The sequence below is a fragment of the Schistocerca gregaria genome, chromosome 6 (genome assembly GCF_023897955.1).
Source record: "Schistocerca gregaria isolate iqSchGreg1 chromosome 6, iqSchGreg1.2, whole genome shotgun sequence".
Lineage (NCBI taxonomy): Eukaryota > Metazoa > Arthropoda > Insecta > Orthoptera > Acrididae > Schistocerca > Schistocerca gregaria.
Window position 1 is genome coordinate 333,414,861 of NC_064925.1, and position 13,113 is coordinate 333,427,973.

Consider the following 13,113-nt stretch of genomic DNA (forward strand, 5'->3'; position numbering starts at 1 on the left):
TTTGTTTGCTTGGAACACTCTTGAAATATGGGAGGTCTTTTTGCTAGACCCTGTAGATGTGATCAAGCTACACTTCAAAAGAAGTTATGTAGAGATGCACATGTGAGAACAAGCAGCTCAAATGTATCAGTTTTCACATTAATTGACTTTCTAAAAATCATAGGTGAAAGAAGCAATAAGTAACAGAGAAAATCGTTGGATCATCTGGGGATCTAACTCCAAACCATGTCTTGTAGTCTTCAAGTGAAGCCAGCTATAAATTTACAACTATTGAAATTTAGTGGCTGTTAAGCAAATTACCTAAACTGACTATTGTGTATGCCAACAGATGAAATAATTGTGGATGGAATGCTACATCCTACGCTGTTTTCCACAGGGCGGGATACAAATGAAGGAGGGGTTGAAACGATATGGTATGCTGTATTAATGTTAATCTGCCATAATTCGTTTGAAATGGATAATTTTGCCTTGTAGTTGATCTTTCAGCAGTTGGCTTGTGCTATTGATTGAGTATTGATTTCAAACAATTTCTAATAATTTCTACTTCCTAACAGAATAGTTTATGTATATTTTTGTTCTAGTTGTATGCCACTCGTAGCAAGCAAGAATTTATGCATAAATTTACCTTATTGCTGTCCCCAGATCCAGGTAAACTTGAAATGTGTGAATGCAACTGAAGATACTTGTTGAACCAACAAAACTATTCTCATTTTTTCTTCACAATTTTTGTTTGTGTGATATTGTTGTGCCTGTGTTATTCCTATTCTGAAGGAACAAGCACTCTGAGATAATAGGCGTCATGAAATACATGAAATGTATTCACAGTTGTGAATATGGACGACCACTAGCTGTGTAATGGAATGACAAGGATGAAAATTTCTACCGGACTGGGAATCATACCAGATTTCCCATTTATTGCAAACAGTTGTCTTACCTTTTCTTTTTTTTTTTTTTTCTTTTAAGGACATCATCTTCACGTCAGTGACTGTTATAAGCTTTTATTACACACTATTGCAATTTTGGCCTTAGGCCATTATCAAGTGCTGCTGAAAAATACAGAATGTTTAAAAAATTATTTTACAGATTCATTAGGTGGCCGAGCGGTTGTAGGCGCTTCAGTCCAGAACCGTGGTGCTGCTACGGTCACAAGTTCGAATCCTGCCTCGGGCATGGATATGTGTGATGGCCTTAAGTTAGTTAGGTTTAAGTAGTTCCAAGTTTGGGGGACTGATGACCTCAGATGTTAAGTCCTATAGTGCTTAGAGCCATTTTTTGAACCAGATATATTATGTATCACGATGTTGTCCAATTATACACAACATTTTAATTATGTAGCCATGTTACTTACATATTATGGGTTTAAGCCATGTCAACGTGATGTAAGCTGACACATTTGTATGTCATTGTCAATACTGTTAAATACATTCGTGATATTGTTGCCCAGTGCGAGCACACGTATTCAGACATCGTAAAACAACATAATCTGTCACTGCACATGTTCGTTAAACCATCATTAGTCACAAATGCATTAGACCACAGCTGCAGACTACTGTTTGCCAGCCACTAATAACAATTTTTGTGCATAAACGGATCACAGATATTGTTTTGCCATGTGTGGAGCGCCATTGCAGTCAAACGTCTGTACTAAGAAGCAAAGGGTGTGCCCTCGTTGCACAATTATGAAGTCTGCTGTAAAATCTTATGTGACTTATTCTTAAATCATCATAGATAAACATGAGGATTACACATTGAATTACATACACAGGGGTTTATACATCATTACACATAAAATCTTACTTACAATGTTATTAGTTGCCTTACCATTTGGCTATCTCAACCAGACTCAAACTTCCGTATGTTGTCAAGCATGTGCCTACAACCTGTACTTGTATGTCCATTATGTTTATTTGCACACGGTGGAGACATTTTACTTGAAAGTTGCTTACCTGGTGTCGGCAGATAAATACAGTATTCAAATGCCTTTGTTATTCTGCATAAGGATGCTTATTCCTTCGAACATGCATTTCATGTATTTCGTGGTGGCTTTAGTCACTGCAGTGTCTATTCCTTTGGACATATATGCATGTCTGAAGGAACATTGCATCGAAATTCAAAACAGCACAGGCTCTGCAGTATCGTATTTATCCACTGACACTGGGCAAGTGGCTTTCAAGTAAAATGTCATCCCTGTATGGGAAAATACATAATGGATCTATGAGAATGGGTTGTAGACTCATGGTTGATGACATATAGAAATTTGTGACTGGCTGTGAGTCATGCTCGGTGACTGGTAAGGTGACTGGTCGCAATAAGCGGGAAATCCAGGTTTGAGTCCCAGTCTGAAACAAAGTTTTGTTTTTGTCATTCCATTACACAGATAATTCACAACTGTGAATATATTTCATGTATCTGGTTTTATGGTTTTTTGTCCTGCCAGTATTCAATAAGTGTGTGCTGTATCCCTTACCTGAATTTAGTGCTATTATAAATGTTATTGGTAGTGTTTAGTTCATTCATCCACTAATGTTGTGTAAACAATTACTGTGTTGTGTGCAGGTTGTCCAACAGGTATTTGAGAAGCTTTCTGTGGACAACGAAGGTCGCATAAGTCTGCAAGAATTTCTACAACTGTTTCGGAATGCTGGAAGTTGGGCAACAACTGTGGGTGTGAGTGTGTCACCGTCGCTTGTGGAGAAGGATGCAACGTGTGGCCATTCTGGATCGAGAACTTCAGGAGCAGTTGTTGGAGATCCTGATGAGACAGGCGATGTGAATAAGGAACTACACTTCCTAGCTTTGGATACAAACAACTCGGGGTGAGAATCTGAAACTGCATTGTTTGTACAGATTTATGAAACTACAAGTTGATGAGGAAACAACTGGAATTGGGAGGAGGAGGGGACAGGGCATTTAGGCAGCAGCATGCTGCTTAATTTTCCTGTAATTTATTATTATTATTATTATTATTATTAAGGAAGAATTTGGATTCCTTATTCATGATTCTGTCGCTTTTTTTCCTCTCTCTCTCTCTCTCTCTCTCTCTCTCTCTCTCTCTCTCTCTCTCTCTCTCTCTCTCTCTCTCTCCATTATTTTTTTTTTCCTAACACAAAAGAAAAGAAGCAACAAGAAGACATGGTGAGATGTCAGTGTAACTTTGTACACAGACAAACTATCAGCAGATGTAAATAACCAAGTTTTATTTTTCTCTGGTGGGTAGAACTGCTCCCAGAATGATTAATGTTTGTATTTAGTGTTGTTACCAGGCTGGTAGGGCTTATAAGAGGGTGTGAAATTTTAAGTGATTGCCGTGAAGGACACAGAGATGCCACATACTTGTGTGGGACAGAAGTAAGAGCACCTGACAGAATATTAAAGGGGCATCATTGTGGGTCTCCATTTGGATAGCTAGGCGAACCATGGAGCACCCATGGTTGTGAGGCATTTAATTAAACAATGCTCGATATGGGAGTGCATGGGAATATGAGGGCAGACATACTCGTCATCTGGTTTCCAGTTGATCACATCTGGCTACCATAAAGGAGGATCACTGCATTGTGCACCAGGCACATGGTAACACTTTCACCTCAGCGTCTGCCATCCGAGAACAATGATAGACTCCCTGGAACGTTCTGTGTCATCCTGCACCTTTAGTTGGAGACTGACAGCATCTAGACTAGGGAATTACCACCCCATTTGTTGACTGCTATTAACACTGCAACAGAAATGGCCATATTTGTGGTGGTGCCATGAGCAGTAAGCATGGACTGCTGATGGATGGTATTGCATCATGTTCAGCACTACTCTGGATGACCATTGTTGACAAGTATTGTGAAGATGTGTAGAGACCCCCCATTCTTCCAATGTTTTGGAGAGGCACAGTGATGTTCTCCTAATGAGATGGTGAGAGGAGCCATTGGATATGACTTCAGGCCACTGCTGGGAGTGATGGATGTGATAGTGTTGTGGTGCCCTTTTTCAACAGGACAGTGCTTGTCCACACAAGGCACATGTCCTTATGAACTGTCTGCATGGTGTTAAGGTACTCCCATGGTCAGTAAGATCACCAGATCTCCCCCGATAGAACATGTGTGGAACCAGATTGGGCATCAGCTCTCCATCCCAGTGCCAGTATCCAGGATATCAAGGACCAATTACAACAGTTGCAGACCATCTTGCCGCAGGAAAGGATACAATGGCTTTGACACCCTTTCCAAATGTATTCGTGGTGCATTCATTGAGACCACAAGAATTACAATATTATACTGCTATGTGGACTCGTAATGTCAAGCTCTCTTTAAATTTGACTCGATGTTGTAATCACTGAAGTAACATCATATTTTTTTTTTTTTTTTTTCCAGCTCTGGCAAGCTCCATACATATGAAAAATGTTAAGTTGCGACATGATTCACAGCACTTGTTAAATGGTGGATCCCTATAACAGCCAGAGTAAGTCATTCAAAAGGTCAGTAAAGGAAGGACCACACCAAACAAAGAACTGCAAGTTTCAAAGCAACCTTTTGGTTTGAGGACAGCTTTCCCTGTTTTAGTGACATTAGTTATGTTTGTGACTCGTGGAACATTGCAGAAATGTGTTGATTGTATTTTGCAAGGTAAAACTGCCTGTTGAACTGGCTCTGTCCAGTTTACACCTCTTAACAATGCCTGCTTCGTGGGCACCTGATAACTTCGTTTTGCCACTGACTCTTCTGTTGATTGTTATCTGGGTTAAGGACCTGGTCCTGGTTGCTTCTGCCAGTTAATGTATAACTTGATTCATTCCACATCCTCTTCAAGTGGGGACTGACAGAACATGATGTGTGAGTGCGTGCATGAATGGATGAATGTATGCATGCATTGACACTTTCTATCAATACAGTGTAGTACTACTGCGTCCCCCCCCCCCCCCCCCACACACACACAGAGAGAGAGAGAGAGAGAGAGAGAGAATATTTATTCTCGAATGATGTAGAGTGATTATTCCTCCTGAGCATTTGAAGCCACAGATCAGCATGCACTGCAATTGATAGTGACATTTAATAATTTAATAAAGTCTATTCACATTTCAGTTTGATGTGAGTGCTTTTCTGTGATATACCTTTCCTATTATCATTTTCATAATGTTCTGAAATTTGTGCTCACAGTAGACACCCCCCCCCCCCCCCCCCAAAGTATGTGTGTTGTTTTGCTGAAATTGCTTTGCACAGCATTATTGCAATAACTTAATGTATTTTCACCCACTTTCAGCTGACACAGAAAGTTAATCATACCAGATAAGGTTCTTCACTTTCTGTGCTGCCATTTCATTCTTGAGTTTCCTGTAATTCAAAAATGATGGTTATAATGTAAACTTTCAGATTCGAACATATTTGTAGGTAAAATTCACAAGTACTGTTACTATTGCTTCAAGTACCTCATAGAAAATAAATGAAGTGTTTCTACTTCTGTGAACAATAGTAATGAAATGGACGGTGCTGAAGCAGTACCAGCAACCTCTTCATCAGCAGTGATGAGCAACAAAATTGTATTATATGGCATTTTTACACACTGTCTTTTGCTTGGTTGAGGATCTTCAGCTGATTTAAATTTCATACCAAACTATGTCAAATCAAATCCTTGCCTATGAAAGCAGTGGTTTTGTTTCCATCTACACCATTTTTCCAGAAATTTGAGCTGAAAGTCTCTGCTCCCCTTTGGTAGAAAGAAAAATAAGAAAATTTGTGATTATAGTAGTGCAGATATTTCCTAACAAATGTTAGTTTTATAATGATAATGTTTTAATTACCATAAAATTCATGACAAGCTGAACTCTGTGATTGTCCAGTATATGTGAATATCTCATTAAATATCTGAATAACAATAATGGAAATTCCTGGATGAAGCAATATGTAAAATAAGCACAACCACACAGGCACCTAAATGCACTCTTCCAGAAAAAGAGCAAGAGCTCTAAAGTTAGTGTGAATGTTGTTTCCTGTTATGTGTTTGTATGCTCCATGCATCAGTTTGAGGCGAGTCTGTTTATGTTTGTAATCAATTACATATTTTTCTTTGGAATATTCACTGATAGTTATTGGTTTTGATGTAAATAAAATGAATCATGCCAGATGTCCTGAATTGTTGCCCTTGATTCAGCTTAGGGGGCAAAACAGTTTTAGTACATTGGAAGAGTAGTGCTCTTTAAATTCATATTTGGTCCATAGTTCAGTACTTAGTTTTAACCTATCATGATTGCTCAACAGATATATTAGCAGCATATTTGTAGGAAGTTCTTACGCTCTGGTCTGTGGTACCATCATATTTCACTCATATCTAGACATTTCTTTCACTGATGTTTCGTGCTGCTGGTTTCCAAATTAGTTACTGTGGAGCATTCGTCACCTCAAAATTTATTGTTATTTAATTTTTTCTTGTTTGTTCATATGACAGGCTGGTTCCCGTGGAAGCAGTACTAGAGTTGTGGGAGACAGCAGGCATGTCTCCTGCAACAGCAGCTCGTCTTGCTAGAGATTTGGGGCTTCCAGAAGTGGGCACAGGTGGTCAAGTGCGTCTTTCAGATCTGGCCACTACATTGGAGTCAGAGCTCCCAGCAGCCCAGGCTGATGCTGCGGCACATGGATATAGTGCTCTGGAGCTTTTACTTCATGCAGCCCTCGCTCTCTACCAGGCAGAAGTTCGATGTCTCAGGTCAGACACTAGTATCTAATTATTAAAGCACATTTGATATTGCTTTTTATTTCCCATTATCTGAGTATATGAGAATTTTTGATTAATTTTTCAGGAGTAAAATTCCAGTACTTTCGATGGATGCGTTTAAACTGAAAAAACTACTTGTATTTCTCCTCATCCTCGTGAAAGTGGGGTCCCTCGTATCCTTCCTTTCTAATCTTCATCAACCTGTGAAACTTGAACTTCCCAGCATATTGAATGTTCAGGAAACTTAAGGTAATGCAGCTGGGTAACATCCTTGAGGATGTGGCTGCATTGGTAAAAGACTCTGTGGCATACTTATGTGTTTCATACAGGAATGTTGTCAGAGTTTGCCATGAGCTATGATGGGAACAAAAGGAGGTTTGTTGGCAATTAGCGTTGCGCAGCCAATGAGAGAGCAGCAGACAGGCGACATGTTTTGAAGTAATACATTCAGAAGAAAGAGTGAAACATTGCTGTAAATTAGGATTATAAATTTGATTGTTCCTTGTTTGACTCACAGATGTTTAAACTGTGCTACTGTCGCAATCAATGGTATAGTTGAAAAAGCAGTGAAATATTTCTCTGCTCTGTGTTGCTACACAATTGATCTGCATGAGTGCACTAAGTAAGTGGCTCAATGTTTTTTTTTTAAATTAAATTGTAGGAGATTAGATTAATTAGATCATGGGAGAAAGTAGTTGGATCAGTGGTTATTAATATATTAAATGTGTGACTGTTAATAATAAATATTGATCCACATACCTTCTCCCATGATTTAATTTAAAAACATTGATCCACTTACTGAGTGTGCTCTTGCCGATTGGTTGCATAGTCATTTCACCACCACATTTGATACATTTTTGTATCTGTGCAATTAATCCATGAGATATGCCCCAATGGATGACATTGTCATGCAGAGATAAATCACTTAAATCAGTTAAACAATGGAAACATGAGATAGGAATGTAAACAGCCCAGAAAAAGATAAATTGCTACTTGCTGTAAATAAGACATGTTAAGTTGCAGACAAGCATAATTAAAAGGCACTTACACAAAGCTTCCATTCACAGCCTTCGATCTTATGTGTATGAAGTGTGCTTGGTTGTGTGTATGAATGGTGTGTGTTTCTCTTTTATTGTTGAAGGCTGTTACTGAAACCTCCGTGTAAATGTCTTTCAATAGTGCCTGTCTGCAGTTTAACATGTCTTATTTATAGTAAGTAACGTCCAGCTTTTCCTTTTTCTGTTCACTTAAATCAGTCCACTTTATAGCACTCACTGCCATAATCACAAAATATTTCTCTTGAAACTTACTAATACATCAAAAAAACAAACAAGACAATGGATTCAACTTGAGTGCTAGAAAGGCATTGCCTGTCTTCTCGCCTCTCATTTGTTATGTCAAAGAATCATCTCATTTGCTATGCGAAGTGATGTGTTGCCAGCCTGTGAACAGGAGATGAGCACCACTGTGATTGCCACTGGCCCTGATCTAGACATTAATTAGCTGTATTTCTGTAAGTTGTTTGAACTTCCTCAATGTATCTCTCTTTCCTCCCTGAGGAAGTAACTAAGGAACCAATAGTTCCAAAAGCCAGGAATAGTTTTCTCACTTTTAAATGTCTCTATTGGCAGTGTGGGAATTTCACCTCCTGGTGCAATTGCTTATGGCTCTTTGTAATTTTAATTTTCTCAAGTAAATTTTCATTTTGATATTGTTAATTTTGTAATCACTTACGTATTTTCTTGGAGGTTATGGTTTTGTTGTGATTTTAAAAATGAATTTTGCCTATTTTTTTGTTCCTGTTGGCATTTAGCAACTTTCATCTTGCTGGCCTCCTTGTTAGCCATTACATTTTTTTTTATTCATGACTGCAGTCATTTCATATTGCTCCCATGTCACTACATTTACATGCAAAACACTAACTTTTATATGGTTATAGTTTCACTTAACTGCGATAAGAAACTTAGAAAGTGTTTGCTATATTTACAGATTGTCTTTGGAACACCTCCGTGGCGAAAGAGACAAACTTCGAGCTGATATATTAGATGCCAATGAACGAGCCTCCTTGCTGGCCCAGGAGGTTGATGATAGCCATGCTCGGCTTGAACAGTCCAGTCAAATGCAGGTCAAGTGAGTAAGATTTGTAGCCAGTTACATGTATACGCATACCACGACCAAGGAAAGGTGACAGTCATCTACATTGAAAGGCCCTTGGGCTGATGATCTTCAATGTTGTTATCACATTATTATTGACCGATCCCTCCCTCCCTCCTCCTCAAGGAAGGAACTATTACTTCCAAAAGGTAGATAGTGTGTCTATAGGCAGTACTACAATTTTTCCTCCTGAAGATAAGCACTGACCAAAAATTTTGAGTCATAATTTATTATTTCTCTCATCTGAATTTCCATTTGATAGTACTTGTAGAAGCTGTTGCAAAAAGTACGACAGTTTTTGCATAATCACCCTTCTTTTCAGCAAGTTTCTCTTATTGTTACATCATCTGTTTTATTCCAGCAGAGAAATAAGTGTTGACTATGTCTTTCAATTAAGAATGCCCACAAACTTTTGATCCTGACCTTATTTAAATTAACATTCTCACAAAGTGCCTTCACCAGTCCCAAACACTTGATAAACTTAAACACTTAGAGTATGTTTATTTGGTAGGTACTCTAGAATCTGAAATTAATGTCTCAAAATTGTATCAAATGTTGCAGCTGCGTTGTGGTAGTGAGCATTGCTCAGAGTGGGATTAAATTCGTTAGAAAAAGAGAAAAGGATTCTTTGCAATAACTTGGTGTTGATAGTAACACATCCTCCAAAATTGCATTATACTGTTAACATATTATTGTTTCACTCTTCTCTTGGTAGTATTTCATAACACGGAAGAGAGTAAAAATAACCTTACAAATTAAGGCTGAGACCTGATTTTTTGCCACAGCACATTTGTGTGTCTATTATTAGGACTATTTCTTGCTTCTGGATTCATAATGTCTCAATTAGGTTGCATCCTCTGCAACAATATGACTGAAAACTGCCTCTTACAGCATTACATTACAAGTGGATGTGGAAATGTGCACATTATTTTGTGTCTATCATTCTGTGTGTTGAAGTTCCCATCACACAAACACGCACACACACACACAATTACCAGTGGTATAAGGGGTTCGAATATTAATATTTGACATCTTCATCAAAACCTGTGCAAAAATGTCAGTTCTCATAATTGTAGGTATTGACATAACCGACCTTCGCATGTATGTTCACTTCATGGGAGTTCAAAATCCCCAAAATGTTCCCAACATGTAATATTATCAATTTTCTGTTATTTTTTTGAAAAACTTTAAAACATGATCTTTCTTGTAAATAATGGTAAAAATGTTAGTGGCTACTTTGCTGGATTATAATGTTGATAAAAAAAAAATATTTGTAATATCGTGATTGTATACTACCAAAAGTAAAATCCATCAAAATGCTAAATTTATTAATACAAACAAATCTTTAGTTTGTAATTTATAAACTGACATATTCAGAAGAATAATCTATATGATGTCCTGAAACTGTATTATTTCTAGGGATTGTATTTGATTTTTCAATGTTGAATAATAATAATAATAATAATAATAATAGTAATTATTATTATTATTATTATTATTATTATTAGTCTCATAAAATAAATGTGAGAATTTTCTCTTTGCTGCCTTATATATGGCTTGCATCTCTATTTCCCATTACCCATTTTCCATTTACACAAAAATGCTTTCGCAGCTGTACCTCTACAAAATTTCAGATAAGTTTCAAAGTTGGCTATCTCGTTTAAAGAACAATCAAATAAAAGGGCTGTTTTAGTGATATGTTATTGATAATTATATTTGTGTGTGTGTTATTTTATTGTGCCTGTCTACCGGCACTTTCAAAGATTCCAAGACTTACCAAGCAGGAAAGTGCCGGTAGACAGGCACAATAAAATAACACACACACAAAATTTCTAGCTTTCGCAACCAACGGTTCCTTCTTCAGGAAAGAGGGAAGGAGAGGGAAATACGAAAGGATGTGGGTTTTAAGGGTGAGGGTAAGGAGTCATTTCAATCCTGGGAGCGGAAAGACTTACCTTAGGGGGAAAAAAGGATAGGTGTATACTCGCGCGCGCGCCCGCCCACGCCCACACACACACACACACACACACACACACACACACACACACACACACACACACACACAGATATCCATCCATACATATACAGACACAAGCAGACATATTTAAAGGCAAAGAGTTTGGGCAGAGATGTCAGTCGAGGCAGAAGTGCAGAGGCAAAGATGATGTTGAAAGACAGGTGAGGTATGAGTGGCGGCAACTTGAAATTGGCGGAGATTGAGGCCTGGTGGATAATGAGAAGAGAGGATATATTGAAGGGCAAGTTCCCATCTCCGGAGTTCGGATAGGTTGGTGTTGGTGGGAAGTATCCAGATAACCCGGACGGTGCAACACTGTGCCAAGATGTGCTGGCCGTGCACCAAGGCATGTTTAGCCACAGGGTGATCCTCATTACCAACAAACATTGTCTGCCTGTGTCCATTCATGCGAATGGACAGTTTGTTGCTGGTCATTCCCACATAGAAAGCGTCACAGTGTAGGCAGGTCAGTTGGTAAATCACGTGGGTGCTTTCACACGTGGCTCTGCCTGGGTTACAGGACTGGAGTAGGTGGTGGTGGGAGGGTGCATAGGACAGGTTTTACACTGGGGGCGGTTGCAAGGGTAGGAGCCAGAGGGCAGGTAAGGTGGTTTGGGGATTTCATAGGGATGAACCAAGAGGTTACGAAGGTTAGGTGGAGGGCGAAAAGACACTCTTGGTGGAGTGGGGAGGATTTCATGAAGGATGGATCTCATTTCAGGGCAGGATTTGAGGAAGTCGTATCCCTGCTGGAGAGCCACATTCAGAGTCTTATCCAGTCCCGGGAAGTATCCTGTCACAAGTGGGCACTTTTGGGGTTCTTCTGTGAGAGGTTCTGGGTTTGAGGGGATGAGGAAGTGGCTCTGGTTATTTGCTTCTGTACCAGGTCAGGAGGGTAGTTGAGGGATGCAAAAGCTGTTTTCAGGTTTTTGGTGTAATGGTTCAGGGATTCAGGACTGGAGCAGATTTGTTTGCCACGAAGGCCTAGGCTGTAGGGAAGGGACCATTTGATATGGAATGGGTGGCAGCTGTCATAATGGAGGTACTGTTGCTTGTTGGTGGGTTTGATGTGGACAGATGTGTGAAGCTGGCCATTGAACAGATGGAGGTCAACGTCAAGGAAAGTGGCATGGGATTTGGAGTAGGACCAGGTGAATCTGATGGAACCAAAGGAGTTGAGGTTGGAGAGGAAATTCTGGAGCTCTTCTTCACTGTGAGTCCAGATCATGAAGATGTCATCAATAAATCTGTATCAAACTTTGGGTTGGCAGGCTTGGGTAACCAAGAAGGCTTCCTCTAAGCGACCCATAAATAGGTTGGCATATGAGTTGGCCATCCTGGTACCCATGGCTGTTCCCTTTAATTGTTGGTATGTCTGGCCTTCAAAAGTAAAGAAGTTGTGGGTCAGGATGAAGCTGGCTAAGGTGATGAGGAAAGAGGTTTTAGGTAGGGTGGCAGGTGATCGGCGTGAAAGGAAGTGCTCCATTGCAGCGAGGCCCTGGACGTGCGGAATATTTGTGTATAGGGAAGTGGCATCAATGGTTACAAGGATGGTTTCCGGGGGTAACAGACTGGGTAAGGATTCCAGGCGTTCGAGAAAGTGGTTGGTGTCTTTGAAGGATGGGAGACTGCATGTAATGGGTTGAAGGTGTTGCTCTATGTAGGCAGAGATACGTTCTGTGGGGGCTTGGTAACCAGCTACAATGGGGCGGCCGAGATGTTTGGGTTTGTGAATTTTAGGAAGTAGGTAGAAGGTAGGAGTGCGAGGTGTTGGCAGGGTCAGGAGTTTGATGGAGTCAGGTGAAATGTTTTGTAGGGGGCCTAAGGTTCTGAGGATTCCTTGAAGCTCCGCCTGGACATCAGGAATGGGATTACCTTGGCAAACTCTGTATGTAGAGTTGTCTGAAAGCTGACGCAGTCCCTCAGCCACATACTCCCGACGATCAAGTACCACGGTCGTGGAACCCTTGTCAGCCGGAAGAATAATGATGGATCGGTCAGCTTTCAGATCACGGATAGCCTGGGCTTCAGCTGTGGTGATGTTGGGAGTAGGATTAAGGTTTTTCAAGAAAGATTGAGAGGCAAGGCGGGAAGTGAGAAATTCCTGGAAGGTTTGGAGAGGGTGATTTTGAGGAAGAGGAGGTGGGTCCCGCTGTGATGGAGGACGGAACTGTTCCAGGCAGGGTTCAATTTGGATAGTGTCTTGGGGAGTTGGATCATTAGGAGTGGGATCAGAATTATTTTTCTTC

At 39.9% G+C, this 13,113-nt stretch overlaps 1 protein-coding gene across 7 annotated transcripts in view; it reads left to right on the forward strand.

Annotated features, from left to right (window-relative positions):
- Positions 1 to 13,113, forward strand: part of LOC126279138 (blastoderm-specific protein 25D) — a 139,363-nt gene that overhangs the window by 20,100 nt on the left and 106,150 nt on the right. For all 7 annotated transcript variants that reach the window (XM_049979646.1, XM_049979647.1, XM_049979645.1 and 4 more), the window contains exons 5-7: positions 2,557 to 2,816; positions 6,427 to 6,684; positions 8,683 to 8,823. In XM_049979646.1, coding sequence (XP_049835603.1) covers positions 2,557 to 2,816; positions 6,427 to 6,684; positions 8,683 to 8,823 — 659 coding nt within the window. The remainder of the gene's footprint in view (positions 1 to 2,556; positions 2,817 to 6,426; positions 6,685 to 8,682; positions 8,824 to 13,113) is intronic.